Source organism: Camelus bactrianus, chromosome 1 (genome assembly GCF_048773025.1).
Source record: "Camelus bactrianus isolate YW-2024 breed Bactrian camel chromosome 1, ASM4877302v1, whole genome shotgun sequence".
Taxonomy (NCBI): Eukaryota; Metazoa; Chordata; class Mammalia; order Artiodactyla; family Camelidae; genus Camelus; species Camelus bactrianus.
In genome coordinates, this window is record NC_133539.1 from 89,552,003 (window position 1) to 89,570,466 (window position 18,464).

The following is an 18,464-nucleotide window of genomic DNA, read 5'->3' on the forward strand; positions in this document are numbered from 1 at the left end:
TATCAGAGGATATTAAGAAAGGATTTGGGGTTTTGTTAGTTGATTGCGGGATATTATGAAAGGATTTGGGGTTTTGTTAGTTGATTGGGGGAAGGCATAGGAAGGCAGGGGTAATTCTATGAATGTGCATCTTCATAAATCTTATCCATAGAAGGGCAGACTAGAGAGAGGCTAAGGCAGTGGTCACTCTAATTGGCCAGGATAGCTGTGTGTCCATCGTGGCTTGGACAATGTTCATGTTTTGTCTGTGTTCAGACATGATTCAGGAGTAGTCTTGTTTTTGTCTTCATCCATCGTGGTCACAGAGGGGCCTTTTCTGATGATATTCTGTGAAGTTATTTGTGTTTATGTTCAACAGAAGAATATTGAGGCCCAGTGATTGTACCAGGCCAGTTCTTCCCTGAATATAAAGTATCTTATCATAGTCTTGGACTCAGGGGTGTGCCATCCATGGGGTTGTGACTTTTATTGTAGTCACCCACACTGCCAAGTGCTGGTCCTTTGAGTCATAGTGAGGCAGGTAGGGGAATTCTCGGGCGGAGACATCTGGAAGCATCTAAAAGACAGATACCCTTTCAAGCTGCAATGATCCATTTTCTTCTGCAGCATCAGGCATACAGGAAGCCATCGCCCTGAGGTCAAGGGTTTTTCAGCCTGTGGAGTATTTCAGAAAGAGCAAACAGGGGGCTGCAAGTTAGAGGACACATTCTGGACTCTGCCTTTGCCTCCTTCCTGCAGTAAATGCATACTGAGCACCTACTGTGAGCTAGATCTGGGCTAGATGCTGTGTGACATCCACCACCTCATGGAAAAGACAGACAAGCAATCAAGTTGAAAAACTGGGTGAAAGAAAACTATACAATGTGGGCCACCAATAGTCTAAGCAGTGGCTCTCAAACTTTCTTGAATATTGGAATCACCTGGGATCTTTAAAAATACTGAATCCCATTGTACTAAGTTAATCGGTCTGGGATGCCACTCAGGGCATGGAGATTTGAAAAACTCCCTGGGTGATTTAATATGTAGCAAAGTTTGGGAACCACTGGTTTAGTACATCCATCCTTACAGTTTGGGGTGGGGGTGGGGGTGTCACACAGCTGTCTAATCATTTGAAAGCTGTGGTCCCTCATTCCAGATATTTGTATGTAGATGCAAAATTTGGAAGAGAATTTCAGGGAGCTGATAGATCCTAAGAAGCGAATCTGGGAATTCCTTGCGCGGGGGCGGGGCTAAGGAGGGCCTCGTGAAAAATCCCCAGATACAGAAGGATCCAATCCCAATCAGGGTGACATGAGCTCTCCGTGTCCCCTCCAGAATGGCTCTGGCCCTTCTCTTTCACAGAAGCCTCGGCGTTAATGTCACCAAACCTAGTTCCCGCAGGGCGGTAAACAACCACCAAGCGGCCGCTGTGCGCACGTGTGCCAGTGTGCACGCTAGTGTACACGCCAGCGTGCACGCGCGGGGCCGCGGGCGAGCGTGCGTTTCCGTTAGGGAGTCCTGAACGCCTCCGGCAGCCGCTGCAGCAGCGCGCCCGGCACCCCCTCCCGCCCAGTCCCCTCCCCCGGTGGCTCTTGGTCGCCCTCTTCCCTCCCCCCCGGCAGCGTCGATCGCCTCCGGGTGCGCGGGGCAGCGCTCTGCACGCGAACCCCTCCTGCAGGCGCCCAGGCGCGAGCCAAGCGCCGATCTCCGGGCGCGTTTGGCGCCCCCTCCCAGCCACCGGGCGACGATGAGCGGAGGCGCGGGGGTCGCGGAGAGCAGGTGAGCCCAGCCGCCGGGCTGGGGGCCGGGGGGTTCGGAAAGAGAAAGGGCAGAGTGGGGGTGGGGGTGGGCCAGCTGGACCCAGCATCGCCGCCTGGGGAAAGGGCTTTGCCCCCTTCAGCACCCTCCACCGAGGGCTCTGCTTTGCCCTTTCTTGGGTGGGGCGAGGGCTCCACTCCCGCCCTGGCATCCCCGCTCTGGCCGCACAAACAAAGCGCCCTTCCGCGGCGGCGCCTGCCCCGCGCGAGCACGGAGCCTGGGAGGAGACGCGCCCGCCATCCCTGACTCCGACCCCCTACCCGGGGCGGGGACGGGGCCCAGGCGGCTGCACTTGGGTTTGGTAGGTGGCACCGGGGTCGCGCGCAGGTGCTGGCGCGGGAGGCGGCGGCGCGCAGCTTGGAGGCCCCGCGCGCCCGGCCCGGAGGCGGGGCTACGGGCGGTGCTGCTGCCCCCTGCCGCCACCGCCTCCCTGCCGCTGCTCCCGGGCAGCGCGGCGGCGGCGGCTGCAGGTGGGCCCACATCCTCCAGGAAGCAGCTGCGGGCGGCGGGTGGGTGTGGAGGAGGGCAGGTCGCCCTGCGGCTCCCGCTTTGCTTTCCGCAAATGGACTGGCGCTGTTTCCGCCTCCTCGGTTGACTCCCTGCCCCCAAGGCCCGTCTTCTGCTGTCCTCGTCTGCCCCCAGCCCTCCAGCTTCAGCCCTCTGGAGCGTCTGCGTCCTCCGCACCTGGAGGATTTGGGAGGTTTCTCTGAACACCATGGGCTCTTTGGCCCCTCTGCTCTCAGGCTGTGTTGAGAGCAGGATTATTTCCCCTCTTTGGCCATGTGTGGAGCCCTCCCCCGCTGCCCGCTGGTCAGCCACTCTACTCCCCTAAGGGGTTGCTCACGAGATAAACATTGCTTGGAGGGTTTCTGCTATTACTGTAACTGCAGCCAATGCCTCTGTCTTCAGCGCCCCACAGACTTTTAAAAACAGCTACTTTTTACGTGGGTATGTCTTTTAAGAGCTGGTTTGGGGATGCTCTAACGAGTTTTCCAGAGGTCCCCACTGTCATCTGCAAAAGTAGGCTTTTAGCATTGGATATAATATTTCAGCCGAAGACACGTGATAGATTGTTTGTGAAATACATCCTTTAGGTAATCCTCTCATTGCGGTAGGTGCTTGCAGGAAGTCCACCCAGAGCAGTGCGGAAACGCTCAGCAAAGATTTGAGACTCAGCAGAGAACTTACTTATGGGACAGTAACTGCAAAATAAATTTTCCACAGTAACAACTAGGGGAAGAAGAGAATGCCGAGGGTTAAAAAGTTCATAATTTTTTTTCGTGAATCATTGAACATTAGGCTCAGCTTCTCTCAGGGAAGAAGAAGGGTTTTTGTTTGTTTTGTCTTTTTGAGTTTTTTCTTGTCTATTCTTTAAAGCACTGTTGCAGTCAGGAAGACAGCCTAGGAAAGTCTGTTGCAGATAGGTTTTGCGGTTTAATTTCTTGAAGTTAGAGCATGAATAAAACCACACTAGGACCCCCCACCATGGAATATCAAAAACATTTCTTTAGAGATGGTCACTTAACAGCAACACTTGCAAATGACTGTTAAAGAGAACTTCGAATCAAATTATGGCTAAAGTTAAGTTTTGTTCTTCAAAACAAACAACAACAAAAAAGAGGAAGTGAATTGAAATATAGTGTGTGAAATTAGCAGTTATTTATATAGACAGAGCTAACTAAACTCAGCTGCCCCGCCCCCTGTCCCCAGAACTACCAGCCTTCCTAGTATTACTCTAAGATATGGCCCCTCCTCACCCCGCGAAAACTCGTTAGTCCACCATCCCAGATCTTTCTGGCCTCTTCAGAGAGCTTGTTGCTAATGTGTCATTTACACATTTCAGTGTGGCAACAAAGTCCATAGCATTTTGTGTCAAACAACAAAGGAGGTGCAATTCTCAGTAAATTGTAAAGCACCCTACGGATGTTTGCTACTGTTGCTTGTGATTTCTAGTAGCTGCACAGTATGACACTCTTGATACTTAGCCATTCCCACATTTTTGGCCATTTAAGCTGTTACTACAGGTTTTTAAGTACTGAGGAAGTCTCTAACTTATATCTAATTATCACATTCTTTCTGTCATTTATTTGTCCAATGAACATTCTTTTCTCCTTGCAAACAGTGCGTAGATGCTGGGAATGTGGAATCCTTGGCTGCAGGTGCGCGAGTGCACACACACACACACACTCACACACACTCACTCACAGTCCTCTTATTCCTTTAGTTCCCAGGGGTGACAGGCTTATAAACAAAGCACAGCAGAGAAGTGCAATAAAACCATGAACCTGGATGTATATCTGACACTGCTCACTCAGGGAGGGGAGTAGAGAAGAGATCCCTTCTACTGGGCTGTCATGGGAATTCTCACCTCCCCCACCCACCATCCCCACCCCAGGCCAGCTCTCCTTCTTGTCCACCCTGGGCATTTCCGATTGCTTTCTTGTCCCCCTTCTTCCTCTCCTTCCTCTCCTTCTCCTCCCCTCACTGCTGGAAGTATTCCAGCTGCCTCCTTTCTCCCTTAAACCAGTTTAGTTCCAGCCCTTTTCCCTCTTGACCCCACTTTCCTCTGGAGTACATCATACAGAGGTTTCATTGGCCGTTAGTTACAAGGAAGAAGGAGGGAGTAAACCTTGAAACTGTTCCCCCTAATCCCTGCCACCCCACAGCTGCCTTTTGGGCCATAGCCCCCAATGTGGTCACCTCTTCACCTTGCCCCCTACCCCCGAGGGTCATTCTCCAGTCCCATCCATGGGCTGCAAAGCTAAGGCCCTGGATACTTTTCCTTTCCAAGATGCTGAAAACCCTTCTTTTGTATGTCTATTCAGTCGTACCGAAAACTTAGCATCTTAAGTATACAGCTTGATGAATTAGTACAAAGTGAGCACATCTGTGTAACCCCGACCCAGGTCAACCAGAAGCCCCCTCGTAGTCCTCTTACTGTCATGTCTGTCTTCCCCAAAGGAACCAGAAGTTGGTTTTCCTTGTTTGTAAACTTAATAAAAATAGAATCATACAGCATATACCCTTTTGTGTCTGTCTTCTCTTGTGCCGTTATGCTTGTGAGATTATCATCCCATTATGTTTGTGAGGTTAGCCCTCGTGCTTGCGTGTGAGCAGTTTTTCATTCTCATGGCCCACAGGGTTCCATTATATGACTATGTCACCTTTTATTCACCCATTCTCCTTTTGATGAGCACAGTAATTGTTTCCAGGTTTTGCCTATTACACATAATGATGCAGTGAATTCTTTGGCCTTTTGGTACCCAAAGACCTACCTGTTTCACCTTTTTTTTTTTTTTTTTAATTAATGGTGTAACTGAAAAAAGGAACTGAGAGGCCAGCTGAAGGAGTCAGCTGGAGAGCCGGGCTTGTGCATTTTTTATCTTTGTTGGCACTAAGTGTTTCTGAAGCATAGGAGATGGTGCTCTCATTCAGGGACCTGAACACAGAAGAAAAAAAAGCGGTGGGATGGCTTCCGTCCCGGGCAAGCTGACTGCAGGTGGTGTTCTTTGGGATGCTTAGAACAAAAGAAACCAGCCTGGCTTGGGAAGTGTCCTCTGGGGGCACTGACACTGGCACTCATGGTGCCCACATCTGTCCTACCCCACCACCTGTTTACACCCCTCTTCACCTTGCAGAGTCCCTGATCCTCCCCAGGGCCTGAAGTCCTTCTGTCCCAGCCGGTCTGAAAGGGGCTGTGTTGTTTGTTGGCTTTCAGAGCTTGATTCTGAATGAAGGCAGTTTCCTTGGAGTGTGCTTTAAAGTTACCTAGTTCCCTGAGGGGGTTTTGTCATTCAGCACCAGGACTTCTTGGAATTCTTGGTCTGGCTTTTGTGACCTGGGGCCCTGAGATTCTCTTTAGGAAGATGCTTGGGCCTTTTGGACTCCATGCAGCCAGTGTCCGACCTGTGGCACAGGGTCAGGCAGTCCCCGTGTAAGAAGTTGAAGACAGCAGATTCTGGGACCCTGCATTGTTGACTTCCTCCTGGGCTCTCAAGCTTCAGATTTCTCCTAAAGTGGAAATACAGAGACTACTCAGCGAACTGAGTGATCGCCACTCAGTGTCCCAGGATTGCCGTCATTTTGGTTACAGAGTGAAAGTTTCTCCACCCCCCCCCCCCCGTCTCTCTTCATCTCCTGCCTCTCTTTCCTTGACCACACTTACTTTTCTTCCGTTTCTGGACCTTGATCAACTCCTTCCTGTCTCATACAGAGCTGTGTACCACCCCTTACTCCCACCCCCACCTTCATCCTTACTCTCTTGTCCATTCCTGCTTATCCTTTGTGGCTCAGTTTAAATGTCACTTCCCCAGGAAGCCCTCCCCAATTCCTCAATCTCAGACAAGTGTTCTTGGAGCACTTCCTGTCTCAGATACAAGAAGACGGTCTTCCCAGTTGCTCAAAGGCACAGACCCAGTTGCTTTGTTCACTCTCGCCTAGCGCATAACCCGTTCATGTTTGGCAAATGAATCAATTGGTAGGTAAACCAAGAGGCCTGAGACAAGTTGTAAAGTTGTCTCTGTAACTTGCTGTGTGGTCTTGGATATTTATTAACCTGACTTCTCCTAAAGTCCATATCCCCGTCTGTAAAATAATGCGTCGGGCTGGCAGATCTTGTAGGCTCCTTTCCGTTTCATTTTTTGCTGAGTCTAGCGGTTAGGTCCTGTTTGAGGGATGGTAGCACTCTTTGAAAGTGCAAGCTGGCCTTAGCTTCATGTCTTAACCGGCCTTAGTTTCATGCCTGTGTTCTTAGCGTAAGAGCTCTGTTCTTCCCAGTTCATCACAGCCCGCTGTGGGCTGGAACTTTAGCTTATATTTGCTTTTACTTTGCTCTTCCTGCATCATATATGTTTATTTTCTGATCTGTCTCCCCTTCCTTGGAGGCAAGGTTCATGTGTCACATGTTAACTTTTATATCCCCTCTGCCTAGCACAGCACCTATGAGGTAATTTCAGTTGATGAAAAGAGATCTGTATTAAAGCAAATGTTACTTCCGTTGAGGTTATGCTCTGGGAAGTATAGCTACTTCGTGAGTATGCAGAGTAACTCTTGTTTGTGACTGACATAAACTTTTCTACTTTCTTTTACCCATTTAACTTCTGGCCCATTTCCTAGGTTGATAGGGGCTAAAATAAGTAAAACACTGCTTGGTTTAATTCTGGTGGAAAGTTAAAGGAGGATTTGGGGCTCATTATGGATTTAATTATGCCTAATAACTTCATATTAGTTACTGTAAGGCTATAGTTGAGAATACCTTCACAGACGGTAGGAACCTTAGGAAGAGAGACTGGTAAGTAAGGTTTGTCGTTATCTGCTTGGCAGAATTTTAGGCTTTTTGTTGTGAAATGGGTTCTGCAGTCCACCCAAGATGGACAAGGTTCTTGGATAAGTTACCCAAGGCCTCTGAGCCTTATTTCCTCATCTGTGAAATGGGGATAATATTAGTTCAGTGTCAGGTGCTAAAAAGGTTGTTGCAGTGAGCCCACTGATGCACATGAGGCCCTTGGCTTGAGTTCAGCCACACAGTAAATATTTAATAAATATTAACTATTATATTGTGGTTTTATTTTTACTTCAACAATTGTTAGATCTTTACCTGGAGAATTATTACTTATAGAGCCAGATTTGAGTGAAATCCTCCTGGCACCTACTATCCACCTGTCCTGGCTGCAGTCTGGCTGGGGTACAGAGAGGTGGGAGGGAGAAAGAACCCCTCAGGTCAGATTTTACTGCACCAAGATGCGGGGTTTTTCTCCTCCCACTAAGGGAGAGGGGCCTGTAACAGGTGGGGCCTGGGAGCTGATAGGCATGAGGCAGCATTGAAATTACACTTAGTCATCCTGGTTGAGTCCAATCAAAATGTAAGGAATTTTAGTTGCCACTAAGTAAGTGTCCATGCCCTTTCCCTACTGATTTTCAGCCCCTAAGTTACATGGTGAACTTTGGAATGAAGGCCTTCTTCTCCATGGTGGCTGTGGTTTTCCTTGTAACAGACCACATGGGAAAAGCAGAATGGAGGAGGATGTGGGGAACTGGCATCCATGCAGTGTGTCAGGCAGGAAGAAAAACTTTCCCTACCTTTCTAGGTTCTTCTGAGTGGTGTAAGAATTAAATTGATGCGAGACAGATTAATAAAGGAGAAAATCACACAAAAGTTTAATAACAGGTATACATGGGAGAGACCCAGAAAAACTTGAGTAACTCTCCAAAGTTGCCAAAGCCCTCACCTTAAATTCCATCCTCAGCTAAAGGCTTTGAGCATGGGAGAGTTAGTGGTGGGAGGTTACCAGGAAGAGCTGGGTAAACTGGTAAGGTTGTTATGCAGATTGAAGTCACTGCCTTCTCCCCATTGATAAGAGTACAGATTCAGACACCCTTACAAATGGAGATTTCCCTTACAGATGTAAATGCTGTAGGGTACAGAAGGGTAACTCCTACTTGGTTTTCAGAGCTTTCCCCTTGCCTGCTGTTTCTTAGAAAAAACCAGGATAAAGTAACATGCCAAAGAGATGTATTTTTAGGATGGCAAATTCTGCTGTACTACAAGCAGCTAGGGCCCTGTGATTCCCCTGGGGTTGCTCCCTCCACCTGGCTGTAACCCTGCGGCTGCCCTGTGGGTGGACTTCTCCCCCTCCTCGGATCAAAGCCTCTTCCCCCATAACTGTTCGGAGTTTTGGTACAGAGAGCTGGCCTGCTACCGTGCAGCCTCAGTACATGGAAAAAATAAAGGTTTTCCATGAAGGTTTTCTGGGCTTTAGCAGTTCTGCTATCTAGGCAGATGTACACACATCTGGAAATAAAGATAAGCAGCTGTAGAGAGGGGAATACGAAAGGGCCAGTTAAGAGAAAAATGCATTTTTGTCTCAACACAGAAGTGGATTTTTGGCAGACATGTTTTGTATAATAAGAATGGCTAACTCTGAATACGTGTTCTCATAATTATTTTAAAATTGAAAGGTGGGACTGCCTTTTAATTTTAAAGAGGTACAAGTCTGGAGAAAAAAGATGCAGTGGTTGGCCAGTTCTTTTATGCATTTCATTGGGAACCATATTTTAGCCTTTCTTAGTGTCTTGAAACATTTCCTGATTTGGGGTTCACTACCACTCTCTGACCTCTTGAACTGAAGTTTAGGATTATGAAACAAGAGGATTCAGGTCTGAAAATGAGAATATATGTTTTTTCCTAGAATCATGGAGCTTGGGAAATACCAAATACTTGGGAATGGTTTACCAGAAAAAATCTTCAGTCAAGAAGGTCTTCAAAATCTGGAGGCTCTGGACTTACTTGGGTGAAGAAGAGAAAGGAAAGAGCAAGCAGTTGGTCTCCTGCTTTTGTGCTCTTCTTCCTCAGTTTGCTTTCACTACCAGGTTTGGGATTTGGGGGTGAAGTGATGGAGAGTGAAGGGAGACACAGTACCAGGCAGCTATGGGGCTTTGAAGTCATAATGGCCTAGAGTCAAGTGTTCCTCTTCTGTTTGTTAGCTGTGTGATCTTGAGGAAGTTAATGAACCTCTCTGAGCCTCAGTTTGCATTTGTAAAATGGCCTTCATAGGCTTATTGGGTTGATTCAGTGAGAAGATACAGAAAGGTTTTAAATATCCGTAAGTGCAAATAACACCATTGTTGTTTTCTTCCCGCCTTTTCATTTATTCATCAAAGATTCTGATTCAGAGGGCCCAGAAAAACAGTTTTCAGAAGGCATCCTATGGAATTCTAATGTCCTCAGTCCATGCCTTGAGAAATGCTGTTCATAAAGGATGACTAGTGGTTTGGGCATCAAGGGAGAGGGCAGGGCTGTCACTTACATGCACACACAACACCAGGGGGTACCCCAACATCACAGTACATGTGCATGGAGTGCACATGGTTGGAATGCGTGACCTGCAAGTCCACAGGCAGTGACCCTTTTCGGGGGAGGGTTCAGAGAATAGTGTGTGTGTATGTGTCTATGTGTGTGTGTGATGCAGGGTGTCCTTGGGACACTGAAGAGCTTTCACTCTGGGGAAGCACACAGAGTGGGAAACAAGGGAGCCAGGTGGAGGTCGTTGGGTGCCAAGCCAGGGAATTTAGGCTTCAGCCAGGAAGTGGTGAGAAGCCACAAAGGGGTCTCTGCAAAGACATGACCAGCTCATGCAAATCAAGGTCACATGAGGGATGAACCGATAAACCAAGAGTAAGATGGTGATTAGGAGAATATAATCAGCCAGCCAGATGAGAGGCAGAGAGAGCTTGAACTGAAGCAGAAATAGTGGACTTGGAGGAGGGGACAGGTTTGAGAAATGTGTAGGAGAAGGCTTAGGAGGACACGATTGCTGGCTGGGAAAGAGGAAGCAGGACCTAGTGATGACTTGGAGGTTCTAGTCTGGTGACCTGGTGTTGTGATTCTCTGCAAAGGCAGGTCAGGAGGAGCAGGTTTGCATGGAAAGGGAGGGCAGTGATTAGTTAAGTGCTGATAGTATTTCATTTAAAGTGTTGACATGACCCCCTCTCCCCACCGTGCCCCCAGGCCTTGGGCACCTGGGACTCAGGGAAGAGGCCTGGGAAGGGGGTAAAGATTTAGGACTTGAAGCCTTGACATGAAAAGCAAGCACTGGGGCATCCTGAGGAGGGTGCAGTGAAGTGGTTCTGGGACACATCCATTGCTGGGAGGCTGAGGCCAATGGGGCACGTGGAGAGGGGAGAGGCTATGGAGACAGGGGAGGGGGTGAGGGGGGAGCAGACCAGGTGAGAGGGACTGGAAGCCATGGGGGAGCCTGTCACCTGCTTCATCTAAAGAGATAGCGGCCACTAAGGACGGAGAGGGCCCGATGGGTCTGTCGGGCAGCAGTCCTGGATGGCTCTCGCTCAGTGGTTTTGGTAACGTGAGAGAGCAGAAGCCAGGTGGCTTAGGGTCTGGGAGAGGCTGGGGAGTGGGAAGCCGCGACTGTAGGCCCTCCTGTGAGACCAGCATGAGGAGGGCGAAAGGAGGCTAGGTGGTCGGTCGTGAGGATGGAACGTTCCGTAGGCGAGGGGAGGACCGCCCATTGAATTGAACGGGAGCTGTGGGAGCCCTTCCTTTCTCAGGCGCGCTGGATCTGGGGGAGGGGCCGCAGGGGCCGGAGGGGCCGGGTGAGAAGACCTGGGAGCCGGAGGAGGATGCACAGAGGGAGCCGGCTGGAGGGAGGGGCTGGAGGCCCGCGCCGAGTGGGCGACGACGATGGATTGCAGAAGGCGCGGCAGAGCCAGGCCGCGTGGCGGGGCACGGAGGTGCCACATCGTGAAACTGTGAAAGTGTGTGCTGGCGTTTCCGGGGGTGTGACGGGACAAGAAGGGGTTCAAGTGCACGCTTGGTAAGTTCCATCTATCCGGGTGGTTTGGAATCAGGCGGCAGGTGGAGATGAGGGGCAGGCGGAGGATTGAGGAGGGAGAGCGTTGTTTAACGGGTAACATTTCTGGAGAAACATAGTATGATCATTTTGAAGACTTTCATAATTATTTTGTATAAAATTAGTATCCATTTATAAAACTGTTTTTCTGTTCTTGTTCTAGTGATGATCACAGTGCCTCTTCAGAAGAAAAAGGTATGGTACTCCAAGTCAGTGCTGAGTCATCCAAAACCTTAACCTGTACTGCGAGAAACATTTGTGTCTTTAGAAAATGATTTCTTTATTCATTTTATATGTTGGCTGCAATTGCTTTATTGCATTCAGGCATTCACCGACTTATAGAAATGAGTTGAAATAATCAATAGGCTAGGATGATGGAATAATGGCAACTTTTCAGAATTTTCTCTAAGATTATCTTTTCAAGAGGTATTCAAAGTGAAATGTAAAGAATTGGGTGGGGCCTTTGTAGTTTTTTACAACTTAAGAATAGAAAATAAATGCTCTTACATCTCTCTCCTTTTAAACTCTAGTTCTAATGTTCTTTTTAACTTTATTTTAAATTCAGTAAAGTAAGATTAGAGAAGCATTGTCACCTGAATTCAATCAACGTTCCATGCACAGTGACTAGGTCTTTTCTTTAATGCTTGAGTGTGGTAAGTCTGTAACCGTGTGTAGAGATGGATTTCTTGCTCTGGCTTGTTCTCTTTATCCTGCACTGCATGCACAGCTAGCCCAGTGTCTTACTGGGGGGTGGTTCTGAGGTCACTTTGGGCATTGACCTGTGTCACTTGGCTGCAGAGTGGCTTAGAAACTCCTCAGCTCGTCTCTGGGCCACTGTCTTACTTTTGCAAGTTTCATATCCCTCCTGTGGTTCATTTTTCCAGAGCAGAATAATGACAACCTGCCTAAGAAAAGTATTATGATGAAAATTTAAAAGTTTTTGTAAAGTGTGTCTGGAACGTGTGGTGTAAGGGGATGACGTGAATCTGTCACGAATGGGGTTGGATCTGGCGGGCTTTCTGCTTCACGATGCTGACCTAAACCTCCCCCATCCCTCTCTTTGCTTTTGCCTGTTTCTGTCTGGCTGAGATGCCTCTCCCTTCCCAACATTTAACTTCCAAGTGTGTTTCAGATCAACCAGATTCAAAGACTAGTGCTGAATCCCTCACATTCAGTGAGTGGTCTCAGCTTCTCTCTTGGACCAGCAAAATATCAGCCTCACTTCATTTTGTATTGTCTTGATTTCTTTCTCTATCTAATGCATGGCTACTCCTTGTCCTCACAATCTCATTAACCCATAGACTCTTTGCTGGGGTGTGGATTTTCTCCGAATTTCTACAGAATGCCCACCACACAGTGGACACTAAGTCAATGTTCATTAAATTGAAGGGACAGTAGTCTCTGACTGTGCCCTGGGGGAATCAGTCAACCAGTAACTAAGCCTCTGTTGTTCACCAGCCCAGTGGGGGTTGATGGATATTCCAAACAAACAAGTGGAAGAGTGCTAGGTCCAGGTCTAGAGCAGTCTACTTGAGCAGAACATAAATAACAGACAAGGGGTATGGTAACTGAGGAGCAGTCCATCCCTGCACAGGAATGCCCTTGCTCTATTTAACACTGTTGGTAACCTCTGCGAGTTACCCCTTCTTCTCCTTTATCTCTAATGTCTCCATTTCCCCGGCACCCACACTGGCCTGGACTCTCACCACTTCATACCTGGATCTCTGCAGTGGCCTCTTAATGCCAGGCTCCCTGAAGTCTTGTGCATCCTGATCATCAGTAACCCCCAGTGTCCACCAACATCTTGGGGAACACCAAGGCCCACTCCAGCTTGAAGCGCTCATGTAATTCTGTGTCTCCATGTCATTGCCTGTAGGAGAACCATCCCCCCAGTCCAGCTCTTCCTAATTGCATTCAAGGTCCTCCCTGGTCTGATCCCACCTTATCTGGCCAACTTCATGTCCTTACTGTCAACTCATTTGGGTCATTTCACTAAATTGTTGACAGTTGTTTTCCTGAATTGACTGTTGATTGGGGAGGACATGGATTCTTTGGTGTAGTAATACCACTGTCTGCCTTTCAGTTACAAAATCTAAAACCAGGTTTGTTTTTGTTTTTTTTTTCCCCTTTCTGGTGTCAAGTTACTTAATTGCCAGGGATGTTTTTAGGGAGCTGCTGAGTTGATCAAACAAAGAAACAATGCCACTCCTTTGGTACAAAATAGAGACTGCCAGGGACCCAACGAAATGTAATGAAAAGTTTGTTGGCTTTTCTGTTTGCCTTCTATTGGAAAAGGCTTAAGGTTTCTTTGTCTAAATCTTGTCTCCCCTGAGACTATGGCGTTGTTTCCCATTGCTCACGGGGCGTCAGTTTGACATGCAAGACTGCTTTGGGTCTAACGTGGTCGTTGAATGGCACAAAGGGCTTCTGTTATTTGGGACTTAGCTTTTACAAAAATGAGCATAATCTTCTATTTTATCCTTGTGTTTATCCTATTAAACTTTATTTCTTTCTCAAAATTTAGATTGCCCTAGCCCCAACCTAGATACTTCAGAGGACTCTAAATCAGGTAAGGGATATGATTAATATTGATAAATGCCCAAATGAAATTTTTACAAAATAACCAATTCATAGCAAGGTAAATTACAATTTATTTATTTATTTAGTACTGTTTTACTTCAAACAATCTGAGTGAAAGGTAGGGACTTTCATCTTTCTATTTGAAAGGGCTGAATAAATTTTAAGCTTTCATGATTACCTAGCTTAGTGAAATCAGTGACTTTAAAAAGTTTGATGATAAACGCGGTACTTAGTGAAACTGAGAATTTATCTTTGGCTGGGGTAGTCCCAGGAGGCTTCTCTGAGGAGATGATGGCTGGATTGAACTCTGAAAGATGAACTGGGGTCACAGGGCAAAGGCCAGGAGAAGAGTCGTCTCAGTTCAGAAGACTCACAGGTGTAAAGGGCTGAGTGAGGGAGAGTGTAAGTGCTTGTTCGCAGAGACTGAAGGGCAGATGGCTGGGGTGCGGGAGTGAGGGGAAGGGTGACGGGGCCAGAGTGCGTCTGCAGGGACAGGCGGGGGCTAGATGATATAGGGTTAAAAAACAGATTCTCCAGAGAAGATGTACAAATGGCCAAAAAACACATGAAAGATGCTCCGTATATTTCAAGGAAATGCAAACCAAAACCACAGCAAGTTACTACTTCACACCCTCTAGGATGGCTGTAATGAAAAAGGGAGGTGACAACAAGTGCTGACAAGGATGTGGAGAAGTTAGAGCCCTCATTCACTGCTGATGAGAACGTAGAATGGCACAGCCCCCTGGCGACACAGTTTGCCAGTCCTCAAGTGGCTACACATAGTTACCATTTGACCCAGCATTTCCTCTCCTCTTATATACCTCAAAGAAGTGGAAACATATCTCCACACAACCAGAGGGAAGGTGACTTGAAGGGGTTGCCCCAGCCAGGCTCCATCTCCCAGGGACCTGAGGCAGAGGGTGGGCCTCACCTGGGGCTGGTCCAGGCAGAATTACAGCCCTGCAGAGGTCCCAGACTGCCAGAGGGAACCGACAGGATAAAGAGGGGCCTTGGTAGGGGCTGCATGGTTCTTTAAAGCTGGGCAAAGCATTCATTCATTCACACTTTCATTCATTCATTGAGCATCTGTGTTGGGACGGGTGGCGGAGGGTCAGGTGATGAGACAGTCCTCCCGGGCTCACAGACCAGCAGCTAAAAAAGCTGTTTGGCGGAGGGGTGAATGGGGCAGGATGGAACACAAAGGAGGCACAGCTAGCCTGACTCGGTGGGGCGGAGGGAGATTGTCAACAGGAGTGACTTTTGGGCTGGCTCTTACTGGATACCTAGGAGCTCTGGAGGTGGAGTCTGGGGGAAGGATTTCCAGGCAATGGGATGGCATCTGTAAAGGCATGGAGGAAGGAGTGGGATGATTCTAGTCCAGGGGTTCTCAACCCTGGCTGTGCTTTTCCGTCATCTGGGGACCTTTAAGAATATACTGCTGTTCAGGTCCCACCCGAGATCAGTTAAATCAAAACTTCCAAGGAAGGGCCGAGTCCCAGGCAGGGGTGTGTTTAGGAAGCTCCCTAGGTGATATTGGTGTGCAGCCAAGGTTGAGAACACTGCTCTCTGCTTCCAGCCCTGCAGGACCAAGTCCATGTCTTATTGCCTTTATTTCCCAGCACCTGTTCCTACAGAAGCATGGCCTCGCCCTCCACCCAGGCACTTCTCATGCAGGAACCTGCCTCCTGCTCCCCCTCTCCCTCCACATCCAGACAGTCACCAGCTCCTGGGCCTGGAATTGCTGAAGTCACAAGAAGCATGTTTGCAAATGTAACAACACGGTTAAGCGTGCAAATTCGGGCCAGCCTGCCCAAGTGGAAATCTTAGCCCCAGACTTCCTGGGCAGCGGGTAGTAGGGTGCTGGTGGTCTTGCGTAAGTAAATTCACTGACCTCAGCTTACCTCACTGGGAAGTCATGAGGGCTAGTGTGTAAATGTATGTAAAGCTCTTACATAAATATATGTGAAGTGTGTATATATATATGTAAAATGAGTAAATAAATGTAAATGAGTGAATACGTGTAAATGAGTAAGTATGTGTACAGCGCCTGGCACAGTGAACACTCAGAGAAAACTGCTATTAGCTGCTATATTACTGTTCTCATTTTTATTCTCAAATCCTTTCATTCCTCCATGGAAGTATTGCACGTCCTTGGTTTTGGTCGTCAGCAGTTGTGTGTAGGGAGGGATGCTGTTAGGATAATACCAATAGCTTTCTGTGTGTTTACTCAGGGAACCCCGGGCCTGGGTGTGGTGAAGCTGGGGGAGCAGTGGCGGCGCGGGGTGGAGGGTGAACTTGGCCGGGTGGACTACCTGGGCGCGTCTCTGGTCGGCCAGGGCAGGTCCAGGGCGGCCCTGGAGGTGGAAGTCGACGTGCCCCCCCAGGGCTCTCAAGGTGTTCGTAGTTGGGGGTGCGGGGATGGAGAGGAGCGGAAGGCCCGTGGAGGGCACTTGGAGAGGCAGGAGGAGAACCAGGACAGACACCAGGGGAGGGCACCGGCAGGAGGGGATGGTCCGTGTCTTTCCCTGGGGGAGTCATGGGACTCGGGGTTAGCGGGTCTTTGGGGCCATGAAAGAAAGGATTCCAAATTCTGTGGGAACAGAAGCCTGATTGCAGTGGGTGAAGGTGCTGATGTCGGGGTGTGGGAGGGCAGGGAGCATTCCTGGGGACCACTCTTTCCAGAAGCAGTTGAACAATATAGACTGTCCTCTGCTTTGGGAAATGGCAGTTACACTGCAGAATTCTGCCCTGTTGTATGATTGAATTTGTGCATGGAATCTCCTAGATGCACAAGTGCAGGGCAAGATGGGAGCAGCAGGGGGCAGGTCAGGCCTGGTGGGACTTGGGTGACACCCAAATAAAATGATTATTGCAGCCAGAGTGTGATTTGAGCTCTTATTTAAACAATTAAATTATGTTTTGTTCAGTTCCAAAGAAGGATAAGCCCTCTATGTAAACCAGACTAGATTTGGACTCAGTGAGAACGGATTATAAGAAGAAGTTAGTTGAGTTTGGATCTGTTTTATTATGTGTATAATTTAAGAAAATAGTTCCCACTTCCTTTTCATTGTGTGCTTCTCCCGGCATATGCTCTTTTTTAGGCGAGGACAGCTGTTCTGAGAGCAGCTCTGAAAGCGAATCAGGTGAGTTATCTATGTGTGTGTTTCTTTAATTACAGAATCCTAGGTAAACATAGAAACCTTTATTTTTATTTTAAAGTAATGGCCACATCGGTTATATTGCTTGAGGACACGTTAATTGCCAGAGTCTTTTGTGTGGAATACTGAAAAAGTACGTACATGGTAAATAATTTCTGGTTGGCAAGCAAAGTGGCAAAACAGGATGAGCTGAAGAAGAAAGACAGGAAATGGTTGCTATTGGTGAGGAACAAACATTTTACCTGCTCTCCCATTAGCCTGTGTTTTCTCTTAGTTGTCACATGAATCTGATTTAGACCTTTTTTTTTTTTTTGTAGATAATGAGGAGCCAAAACCAAAACAAACAAGTGAGTGTATCCTTCCTTCCTCTGTCATCTTTTGTGTTGTTGAAAGGAAGAAAAAAGGGTAGGCTTTGAGATTTTTAAGTTGCAAGTTGCTTGTTTCATGATCTTTTTTTTCATGGAAAATTGAGTTAAGCTTTAGGAAACAAATAAGCATTTTGAAAATTTGAGTTCAGTACACTCGGGATAAAAGGGGCGTGTTCTTGATCTGCACTGATGCCAAGGTTCTGCATGAGCTGTTCTGCTCTGAGGATTCCCAGAGGAGAAGAGATTGAGAGATGGCCGAAATCTGCAATGTCGCCACGGCCACAGCCTCGGCTTCCTTCCGTAGTGGTCGCCGCTCACAGTTCATCACAGGGTGAACAGTTTGCTGCTGAAAGTGTTTTACCATTTGTGGTTTAAAGTTTCTGCCTTGCTGTCCTGGCTGTTTGTGAACCACTTGAGTATGAAGCCACCACAGAGACATGGATCCTAAATATAAATTTGATTCGGGTCTAAAGTTTTGTGAAAAACTTAAAAAAAAGTGAGTGACTAAGCTTATATTTTAACTGAGTTTATTTTACTGTAGGATTCCACCCCTGCCCCCCACCCAGTTCTTAGAATATGATCTGCCCACGAACACAAATACTATAGCAAGGCAGTCAGAGGGTGCCTTTGTAATATTTTAAAATAAATGAAGTCTCTTCACTGAGAAGTCTTGTATTTAATTTAATTCTCTGCAGTTTCCCAGTGGGGAACCCGGGAAGGTAATTGTAAGCTCCTTGCAATCATGTTATGTATTGATAAGAACCTATAATTATTTCTGTATCACACTCGTGGAGTAGATGTCACATTCTGATAGCCATAAGGGAAAAATGTACACCAGCCCTCCTCCCAGTCCACTTTGTACATTAAGGATTAGTTCATCTTGCAAAATGTGATCAGGAGTCCAGCCTCTGTGGATTAGATTGGGATAGAAATTAAATCAGAAAGCTGTGTATTGGGATCCAGTCTTTGCTGTTCCTGGTTAACAACTGAGTAAATGGCCATAGGGACACAGAGTCCAGAGGCAGGGCCCTCAGGGTCCTGGAAGCCAGGCCTGGGCTTCCAGGTCCTCGCCAGGGTAGCACCCAGGTGGAAGGCATTCTGAGTCAGTGAGGCTCAGGACAGGCTCAGCATTGGTGGGAGGCTGGGGTCAGTGTGGTGAGACAGGGCATGTGCAGGGCAGGGACTTGCTGGGCCTG

The 18,464-nt window shown here is 47.8% G+C and overlaps 1 protein-coding gene across 3 annotated transcripts in view; it reads left to right on the forward strand.

Moving 5' to 3' along the window:
- Positions 1 to 1,458: 1,458 nt before the first annotated feature.
- The window catches only part of LOC105066647 (nacht, lrr and pyd domains-containing protein 1b-like), a 33,758-nt gene continuing 16,752 nt past the window's right edge, over positions 1,459 to 18,464 (forward strand). The window contains exons 1-5 of one of the 3 annotated variants that reach the window (XM_074368845.1): positions 1,459 to 1,758; positions 11,326 to 11,357; positions 13,687 to 13,731; positions 16,844 to 16,885; positions 17,218 to 17,247. In XM_074368845.1, coding sequence (XP_074224946.1) covers positions 1,727 to 1,758; positions 11,326 to 11,357; positions 13,687 to 13,731; positions 16,844 to 16,885; positions 17,218 to 17,247 — 181 coding nt within the window. In that variant the 5' untranslated portion in view covers positions 1,459 to 1,726. Of the gene's footprint in view, positions 1,759 to 10,505; positions 11,127 to 11,325; positions 11,358 to 11,742; positions 11,816 to 13,686; positions 13,732 to 16,843; positions 16,886 to 17,217; positions 17,248 to 18,464 lie in introns of those variants that run through there. The other 2 variants (XM_010952045.3, XM_045514519.2) reach the window with 2 other exon arrangements.